Source organism: Cygnus olor, chromosome 9 (assembly GCF_009769625.2).
Source record: "Cygnus olor isolate bCygOlo1 chromosome 9, bCygOlo1.pri.v2, whole genome shotgun sequence".
Classification (NCBI taxonomy): domain Eukaryota; kingdom Metazoa; phylum Chordata; class Aves; order Anseriformes; family Anatidae; genus Cygnus; species Cygnus olor.
In genome coordinates, this window is record NC_049177.1 from 17,228,669 (window position 1) to 17,237,934 (window position 9,266).

Here is a 9,266-nt window from a genome sequence, read left to right on the forward strand (position 1 = left end):
CCACGAAGACACGTGCGGAGGTTACCCGAGCTTAGGAGTTGTGCAGTGGGGGTGTGCAGGTGCTGTCGGTCTCTGCGCAGGGCTGTCAGCCGCCTGGGCCTCGCTGCTGGGTCAGGAATTGCCGAGACACAGCCGGCTTCTGGAAGGCGTTGAGGGAGAACCTTGCTACACGCTTGGCCTTTCCGTACCCATTCCCGGGCATCTGCTGTCGTCTGCTGTCAGAGATGGGATCCCGGGCCGGACAGGCTCTCGGCCAACTCGCCTGGCCACTCTTGCAGGTGTTTTCGCCCTCCCTCAGCCATTTCGTCCTCTGTCTCGTCCCTCCAGCTGGTGTCTGCAGAGGGGTCCCATTCGGATGCGGGGTCGGTCTGTGCCGATAACCAAACAGAGCTGCCGCCTTCCATGGAGCGCACGGGAGGCATCGGAGACTCCAGGCCCCCCTCTTTCCAGTAAGTTAGCTGGGCTCCTGTCCTGGTTCCTGAGGGACCCGTGGTGGCTTTGCTGTAAGGCGGGGTGGGAGGAGCAAGGGCTGGGACGCTGCTACCCGAAGTGGCAGGGGTCACGGCCAGCACAGGGAGGGTGGCGGGGCTGGGAGCAGCTTCCAAGTGGAGCTGTGTAATTCAGGGAGCAAGGAGGTGCTGAAAGTAGTGCAGGGAAGCTGGCACAGAGGCGACAGTTTCCCCCAGTCCTCTTCCTTGCGCTCATAGGTGTGCTGTGATTGCTCCCCACCGCCTCTATGCCTGTCCCTCAGAAGGGGAAAATAACTGATGGCTGGAGGCTCGTGCTAGCTGGTGGAGAGAGCCTGCTGAGGCTGTTCCTGGTTGGACATGTGTTCCTTTTCTTCATTGCAGCCCTAACACTGGGGGGAGTCGGGAAAACTTGGACAATGAAACAGAGACAGACTCAGTGGTGTCATCGCAAAGGGAACGACCTCGTCGGAAAGATGGGCCTGAGCATGGTGAGTGCTGGCAACGTGGCAAGAGCTCTGCTGGGCTTGGCCGAGGCACGGAGCGGGGCACCAGCTGCAGACATGGGGCAGCTCTGTCTGCCCTGTAGCTCCTTCCCAGCACAGAAAGGCCTCAGGTTGGAGGCAGGATGTGACCCTTGTGTTGCATAGGTGATGAAACCTTTGGGGGCAAAGGAGACATCTCCTGTAGAAGTCTCAGGGGCAAGAGAGAGACAGCAGAGCCTCACTCCTTAGTTGAAAAGTGGAGCGTGCTGTAGCCTTGTCACACTGTGCTGGTCCTCGCTTTGCCTCAGATCAGCTGCAGCAGTTTTCTACAATTTTAGCAGCCTTCTTCCTAGTGGCCCATCAGCCTCTTCTCCATCCTCTAGTGGGGTAGATTTGGTAACCTGCAGAAAATGGATCTGATCCCAAGGTGGACTCAGAGCCAGCCTGCACTAGATGGTGTCTGATGGTCAGATTAATTCTGAGAAGGTTGCCATGAGCCCTGCAGAGGGGAAGGGTGTGTTTCCCCGCGGCCTGTCTCAAGCACGCTGAGTCGTCTTGTTTCATAGCACCCAGGGTGAACGGTACAGTGAAGGGAGAGCGGCGCCGAGACCTGGGCGGGTACGAAAGCTCCTCCACGCTCATGAGCAGTGAGCTGGAGACCACCAGCTTCTTCGATTCAGATGAAGATGACTCCACAAGCAGGTAGGAGAGCTTAGATCTTGGCAGAACGTTGGCTTCCCCCTTCCTCTCAGCACAGAGATGCCATTGTAGGGCATAGTAATTCACAGTAATTCTCCAGCGTCCATGCTCAGGCTTGCTGTCATCTCAGAGCTCACCCAGCAGGCTCCTATGCTGTTTGTCCCCCACAAACATGCCCTTCTCCTCTTCCCTGCAATCCTCTCTTCCCTGTGCCCTTTTCTGTGACTTGCTGTCAGAGCCACCACCCCAGCAGCAGAAGAGCTGACTCTGGCTTTTGCCTCTAGGTTTAGCAGTTCAACAGAGCAAAGCAGCGCTTCCCGTCTAATGAGGAGGCACAAGCGACGCCGGCGGAAACAGAAGGCTCCACGCATTGAGCGGGTACCCAGGGGCTGTGGATCCCGAGGGAGGGCTGTGCAGGGCAGAGTGGGCTGCCTGGTGGATCTCTCCACTTAGTGCTCTAGGGCTGATCAGGGATACGTCTGTGTTTGCTGTGGGCAGGTTGAATTCAAGCAGTGAGATTTCATAAAATGCTGTGGACCCTTCACCGGGGCCAATGTAGCCCAAGATGTGGGACCACAGACCTTCTGGCTGCGGAGGGGTCATACGGGCTGTGCTGATGCCCTTTGGCTCTGCAAAGCTCCCAGCATAAGGCTGGAGTTGTGGGTTGTGGCTGTGGTGCCACGGGGGGTTGCAAGGAGTGCAGGTGGAGGGGGCTGGGGCTGGGCGTGGTACCCAGGCGCCATAGGACATCTCGTGTTTCACTTCTGTTGCAGTCATCGTCCTTCAGCAGCATCACAGACTCCACCATGTCCCTGAACATCATCACTGTCACGCTAAACATGGGTGAGTGGGAGGTGTGCCAGCAGTCCTTCCAGAGCGAGGTGGGGCGGGGGAGAAGGAACTGGGGAGGGGGCAAAGAGAGCACATACGGGGAGGTGAGAGGGATGGGTTCCTTAGGAGAGTGGCTTGCCTTGAAGCGCTGGTATCTCAAGAGTTCCTCTGCATCCCAGGAGGTCTCGCTGGGAGAGAGGGGTGCAAGCGCCCATTAGTAGCACATGGTTTATCTGAGGTTAGGGCTGCCTGTGCCTGCTGCTTTCTGGTGCCTTACTTCTTTCTCTTTCCATCCCTGCAGAGAAATACAATTTCCTGGGCATTTCCATTGTGGGACAGAGCAATGAACGCGGGGACGGAGGCATTTACATTGGCTCTATCATGAAGGGCGGTGCTGTGGCAGCTGATGGCAGGATTGAGCCAGGAGACATGCTCTTGCAGGTACTTCACGCCCACGTGCCTCCATCTTTGAGACTGGGAGAGCAGCAAGAAAAGACCCAGAAGCCTCCCTGCGCGCTTTGGCAGGCTAAACCCAGGAAGCTGCTCTTGGAAGAGGGAAGCTGAGTCACTGCTGAGCTGAGCGGGGAGCTCAGCCTCTGGTCGCATCTCTGGGACTCACCCCTTTGTGTTGTTTGCAGGTGAATGACATCAACTTTGAGAACATGAGCAACGATGATGCTGTGCGGGTGCTGAGGGAGATCGTGCACAAGCCGGGGTAGGTACCGAGGCTGTTTCTTACCTCCGTAGGCAGCTGTATGGGATGTGCTTGGGGTGTGCGAGGCATGTCTGCCAGCAGGTGTGCAGGAACCCAGAACTTGGGATTTTGGCCTTGCTTTGATTCCTAAGTTTTCATGCCCAAGGCAGGAATTGGAGCCAGCAGAGTGGTGGCAAATTGAGGTCCCTTTTTCTGGGGATACTGTGTTATCTTTTTGCATAGCCTGGCTAACAGGAGGGTTACTGCTCCGTTTTGTCCATGCCTCTGAGGAAGATTGTAGCTGGGGGAGGGACAAGGACGCTGTACTGGCAGCTTCTCCCCGTCTGTCAGGAGAGAGCCAGCATACAGCAACGTCAGCGGGTCACGGAGGGGTTTGTGCCACCAGGCTCTTGTTCTAACCTGTGCCTTTTTGCTGCAGGCCCATCACCCTGACGGTGGCCAAGTGCTGGGACCCCAGCCCCCGAGGCTGCTTCTCGTTACCCAGGAGTAAGTGGATAGCTGACCCACCCTTAACGCTGGTGCCCAGCTCATGTGAGAGCCCTGCCTTAAGCACTTACTTGGTCGTTGTCTTGTTCCTTCTGTGTGTGTGTGACTCCATGGGGCACTGAATCGGGGTTTGGTGGGGTTTCAGCTCTCCTCTAGGGAGGCTGCCATGTCCAATTCCCAGGCCAAAATGCCCACAAGCCCAGCCCTCCTTCCCACATCACGCTGGGGACGCGTTTCACTGGGGCAGGGAGGTCACTTGCTCGGGGCGCCAGAGGAAAGAGAAACCCCTCCCTGAGCCATAGGGGGATCTCTCCCTCTGCACCTGTCCTGCTGACCCTCCCTCTCTTCTTTCTCTCCCAGTTGCTCCCCAGCGGATCTGGGCTGGGCCAGACTCTCCATGCTCCGATCCGGGTGAGTCCCGGCAGATGCTGGGGATGCAATGGGCTGTGCTGAGTCCCTGTCCCTCCCCCAGAGGTTGATTTGATGAGGAAATAATTTCTTAGAGCCGCTGACTGACTTTTTGTTCGTTGCAGGTGAGCCCATCCGGCCCATTGACCCGGCAGCCTGGGTGTCTCACACGGCAGCGATGACTGGCACCTACCCAGCGTACGGTATGAGTCCATCCATGAGCACAATCACTTCCACCAGCTCCTCCATCACCAGCTCCATCCCAGAGACCGAACGTAAGTTCTTGTGCCTCCGTGCTCCTCCCGCTGCACGGCTTCCACGCCTTCACTGTGCTCTGAGGGGAGCAATACATCTGCTTGGGGACAGCTGGGCCGGGCCAGGTCTGCCCTGCCGAGGGACTGGGAGGGAGACAGCTCTGACCAGGCAGGTGCCTGGATCAGTACGAGTTCTGGCTGGGTGAATTTATACCGCATTTTTATGCCTTCTGCTGAAGGAGAGTAGAAGATCCTGGATGCGGTCCAGGAGCTGTGGCAGCTGCAGAGAAAAGGCTCAGAGAGCAGTCAGGGAGTTACCAGCTGAGAGCGTGAGGCCAGAGGGATTAAGCAAAGCCCTCCCAGACAACAGCCAGGGCAGGATGGAGAGGCTCTTGCAGTGGGGTGGGGGCCTGCTGAGCACGGCAGGGCTCTTTTGGTTGCTTTCTCAGTGTGTTGGGTGATTCTAGTACGCAGAATCCTGAAGCAAGGGTCTAGAGAGTTCAAGTGAGGCAAAAAGACAGGAGTTTGTTTTAAGTTTGTGAGGAGCGATGAGTTCCTGTGCTGGACTCTGTGGGCTCAGTTGGCAGCTTTTGGATCGCAGCTGCTTGAGACTGGCTGGAAGAAAGGAGGCTCTAGCTTGGGTTTTGCACAGGACCTGTGCAAAAAAACCAGCTGGCCTGTGAAGGATAGCACTGGAAGGCTGGAGGGGGGTTACGCCAGCATGCACCCTGGGGCTGTCTGCGATGTATTGTTCCCTGGCCCATTCCTCCCGTGTATGTGATTCTTCCACGTGGCACTGTTGCCTTTTCTTCCCCCTCTCATCTCTGCTTCCTTTCCCTTTGTCCACACCACAGGCCTCGATGACTTTCACCTGTCCATCCACAGCGACATGGCCACCATTGTCAAAGCCATGGCCTCCCCAGAGTCAGGCCTGGAGGTGCGTGACCGCATGTGGCTGAAGATCACCATCCCCAATGCTTTCATCGGTAAGAGACTGTGCTGCCTCCAGCAGAGACAGGGTGTGGGGAGTGGGTGGCCTGCTTCCCAAGCAAATGCAAACGAAAGGAGCATCTCCTCACCGTAAACTGACTGTTAAGCAGGCCAGGGTCACAAACTGAACCTTTGGCTGTGCAGTCCCTTTTCACCTTTTGACCCACTGTGTCATGGCTAGAGTGCGGCTCACTGATTCAAGGGCTGCTGCCTTCCTCTCCCTTCTTGTATTTAACTCTGATGTTTGGTGGCAGGTTCGGATGTGGTGGATTGGCTGTATCACCACGTGGAGGGCTTTACAGACCGTCGTGAATCCCGCAAATATGCCAGCAATCTGCTGAAGGCTGGCTACATCCGACACACCGTCAACAAGATCACCTTCTCTGAACAGTGCTATTACATCTTCGGGGACCTCTGTGGAAGTATGGAACTTGGCTCTGGTCTGGAATGAGTGGGAGGGAGGGGATGGGGGCGGGACAGGGTCCTGCAGATCCGCACTGACACCGTGGGGACATAGCTACAGCTATTGCCACCAGGCTGGGCCCCTTGTTCTTTGGACGCTGGTAGAGTGTGATGAAGAATATCCCAGCTCCCTTGTCATGCTGCTGGAGCTGTGAAGCTGGAAGTCACCTGCTTTGTTACCTTGTCACCTGGGCAAAGCAACATCTAAGTCTTTTCTGACCGTTTTCAGGCTCTGAACTTCCAGCGCTGGCAAGAGGCTGGTGCTCAGAAAACTGGATTCCCCTCAAATAAGAGGGATGGAGGGGAGTAATCGGCAGGGGAAGGTGTCGCTCTGGTGTGGTCCTTGCCCACCAAGCTGGTTTCTCAGTTTCAGGGACAGCTCTGCCTTGCCCAGCCTGGCTGTTGTGCGGCCAGGAAGCACAAATGGTTATACTGCCTAGCAGGGAGAGCGCCAGCTTCCTTCATCTCCTTGCCTTACCCCGTCGTTATCCCCATTAGGGTGGACACGGAGCTTCTTCATCACACGTGGCTCTTTGCACTTGTTTTAACCCTCTCCTCTGCTTCCTTGCAGACATGGCTAATCTGTCCCTTCACGATCACGACGGCTCCAGCGGTGCCTCCGATCAGGACACTTTGGCTCCGCTCCCACACCCAGGAGCCGCACCCTGGCCTATGGCTTTCCCGTATCAGTATCCACCGCCTCACCCTTACAACCCCCACCCCGGCTTCCCTGACCCAGGCTACAGCTACGGAGGGGGCAGTGCAGGCAGCCAGCACAGTGAAGGTGAGTGAAAAGGACCAAAAACGTGCCTTTGCGGGCAGGTGCCTTGTTCAGTACAGGGTAACAGCGGGAAAAGATTGCTCCCTTAAACAAGCCCCTGTGCGTGGTGGGAGCCAGAGGAAAAGCCTTTATTAGGTGCATCCCAGGAGGGTTATGGGACTCAAAGAGAGAGCAGGGACTGTGCAAGCTGGTGGCTGTGCTGCAGTGTGCCGTAGTCCTTTCCTGGCTAGAGGAGGCTCCTTTTTACTCCTGGCCTCTCAGAGCTGTCACCTAACATTGCCCCGTGCGCTTCGCAGGGAGCCGGAGCAGCGGTTCCAATCGCAGCGGCAGCGAGAGGAGGAAGGAGAGAGAGAAGACCGGGGAGTCCAAGTCAGGCGGCAGCGGGAGCGAGTCGGACCACACCACGAGGAGCAGCATGCGGCGTGAGCGCGCGGCCAGCGAGCGCTCGGTGCCCGCCAGCCAGCACAGCCAGCGGAGCCAGCACTCCCTGGCTCACAGCATCCGCAGCCACCACAGCCAGCAGTCGTACGGGCCGCCCGGCCTCCCCCCTCTCTTCAGCCCCCCCATGTTGCTGATGCCACCACCGCCTTCAGCCATGGGGCCCCCCGGGGCGCCGCCGGGCCGTGACCTGGCCTCTGTGCCCCCCGAACTGACAGCCAGTAGACAGTCCTTCCGAATGGCCATGGGCAACCCCAGTGAGTTCTTTGTGGATGTAATGTGAAGCGCCCGTCCCCTGTCTGTCTGCTGCCCCTCCTTCCCCCCAACCCCATCCCCGTCGTTTGTCTCCTAGGACCAGCCCTGGCTTCACCCCTTGTTTTTTTGGGATTTTTTTTTTTTTTTGGTCTTGATAACTAAAAGAAAAAAAAGGGAAAAAAAATAAATGGAACTAAACCTTGATTCTAATCCCTCCTCCAGCGGGGTGGACGGGCTTGGCAGGCCTGCTGAGCGCTGCCAGCCCATCCCGCCACCAGACTTGTGTATTGCCGATGGTAATTCCCTCCTGCCGTCCTCTCTAACCCCATTAATCCGCATCCATCCCAGCGCCCTGTGCTGCTTGCCCGTGTGTCGCTGCCGCCTCCTGGTCCTTCCGCCCTAAACATCTCTTCTTTCTTTTCACCCTTTTGTGTTTCTTCTATCAAGCAGCAAAGAATTACGGGGTGTTTGACTTTCTCTGAGCCTGCCGCCCGCAGGGGGGAGAGCTGGAGCGTGGCGTGGCCCGACAGGAGGACACGGAGCTCCAAGGGCGCTGGGCGCGCATGGCGCTGAAGATGGCTGCTTTTCTCCCCCTAGCGGAAGACGCCCTGAGAGGGGAGCAGGGCCCAGCCTTACGTGCATTTTCAATCCCGTTGTAGTTGCCTTTTGGCCAACGCGTGAATGTTCCAGGGCTTCAGTGCCTCCAGGGGAGGGGAGAGATGCTGCCCCTTCCTTCCTGCCTCCCCTTTGGGCCAGGTCTGTGCCTGGCGCTGCCCTGTGGGTCTTGTGTGGCTCGGGGCTGTGGGGGCAGATGCTCGCCCGGCCTGAGGGAACCTCCACGGGGACCTCAACCTCCACCCTGTTCTTTGCTCTCCTGCCTGGGATGCTGCTGCCCCTCGTTTGTAGGGTTTGTCCCTCGGGCAGCTGTGGCCAGGCTCAGTTCTGCCAGGCAGCGTGCCCTCTTCAAGAGCCGGGGTGCAGCCGGGGGGAGAGGGAGGGCACCGTGGGTTCACTGTCACGCTTCTGGGGGACGTGGAGGTCCCCTGTGTTTGTCCGCCAGGAGGGACAGCGCTGGCACTGCCCCGTTCCCCCCTGCGTACGGTACCCGGGGGGAGCTCTTTGGGCTGGGGCCTAGAGCGCAGGGGTGCACGCAGCGAGGCGAGTCCACTTGCTCCGGCGCTCCTTCCCCTTCTTCCTTCCTCTCGTGGATCCTGGAGCCTTTCCTCTTCTCTCTGCCTGGGGTGCGGGAAGGAGAGGTGCTAGGGGCCGGGGGCAGCCCCTGCCCCGTGCCAAGCTCGGTACGTCGGTACGTTCAGCTCCGCTCGGCGCCACAGCTCCCTCCGCGCGCGTTGCCTCCTTTGGTCTTTCGTGTTTGCAGTTTTATACTTCAGAGATGACATGTATTTTGCTCCTCCGGGGTCCGCGTGGCGCCCATGACCCCTCTGCCAGCTCTCATGTGCCATCCGTTCGTCTCCTGGAGCCTCTCCTGTCCCCGAGGGGTCAGCTCGCCCAGCGCCCGCTGCCCCCGGAGCGGGGCGGCACCGGCACGCCGCAGCCCGTCCCCCCTTGCCCCTGTCCTCATGCCACCCAGCAGCCTCCCCGGCCACCGCTCGCTCCCTTGCCTGCCCGCTGGGTTTTATATGAACGAATCCAACCTCCTTGTTTTTATTTATAAACATAGTTTTATTGGACTCCTGCTTTGTGGTGGTGTTTTTTTCCCCCAGCCTCCTTCCTGTGTCCTCTCTGCGGCCAGCTCCCAGCGGGACGGGGCTCCCTGGGTCCCCCATTTTATGGAGGCCCCCCCCCCCTTTTCTGTGGGGTCCCCCATTTCTGTGGGGTCCCCCCTTTTTTGGGGCTCTCCCCGGGGGGCTGCGGGCAGGCGCTGGCCGCCCTGCTGGGGAGAGGGCGAGCCATGGGGGGGGCTCAGCGCCACGGGGGGCGGCGGGGACCGGCAGCACGGTGGCTTCCAGCCCCTCAGGGTTGGGGGCAGCCCCC

At 58.7% G+C, this 9,266-nt stretch overlaps 1 protein-coding gene across 7 annotated transcripts in view; it reads left to right on the plus strand.

Moving 5' to 3' along the window:
- DVL3 (dishevelled segment polarity protein 3) overlaps positions 1-8,962 on the plus strand; it is a 30,938-nt gene extending 21,976 nt beyond the window's left edge. For 2 of the 7 annotated variants that reach the window (XM_040567902.1, XM_040567909.1), the window contains exons 3-17: positions 328-449; positions 852-958; positions 1,519-1,654; positions 1,936-2,029; positions 2,425-2,494; positions 2,784-2,923; positions 3,121-3,197; positions 3,616-3,728; positions 4,044-4,094; positions 4,217-4,366; positions 5,200-5,331; positions 5,590-5,757; positions 6,369-6,581; positions 6,875-7,273; positions 7,722-8,962. In XM_040567902.1, coding sequence (XP_040423836.1) covers positions 328-449; positions 852-958; positions 1,519-1,654; positions 1,936-2,029; positions 2,425-2,494; positions 2,784-2,923; positions 3,121-3,197; positions 3,616-3,728; positions 4,044-4,094; positions 4,217-4,366; positions 5,200-5,331; positions 5,590-5,757; positions 6,369-6,581; positions 6,875-7,273; positions 7,722-7,753 — 2,004 coding nt within the window. In that variant the 3' untranslated portion in view covers positions 7,754-8,962. Of the gene's footprint in view, positions 1-327; positions 450-851; positions 959-1,518; positions 1,655-1,935; positions 2,030-2,424; positions 2,495-2,783; positions 2,924-3,120; positions 3,198-3,615; positions 3,729-4,043; positions 4,095-4,216; positions 4,367-5,199; positions 5,332-5,589; positions 5,758-6,368; positions 6,582-6,874 lie in introns of all 7 variants that reach the window. The other 5 variants (XM_040567905.1, XM_040567903.1, XM_040567907.1 and 2 more) reach the window with 5 other exon arrangements.
- Positions 8,963-9,266: the final 304 nt, after the last annotated feature.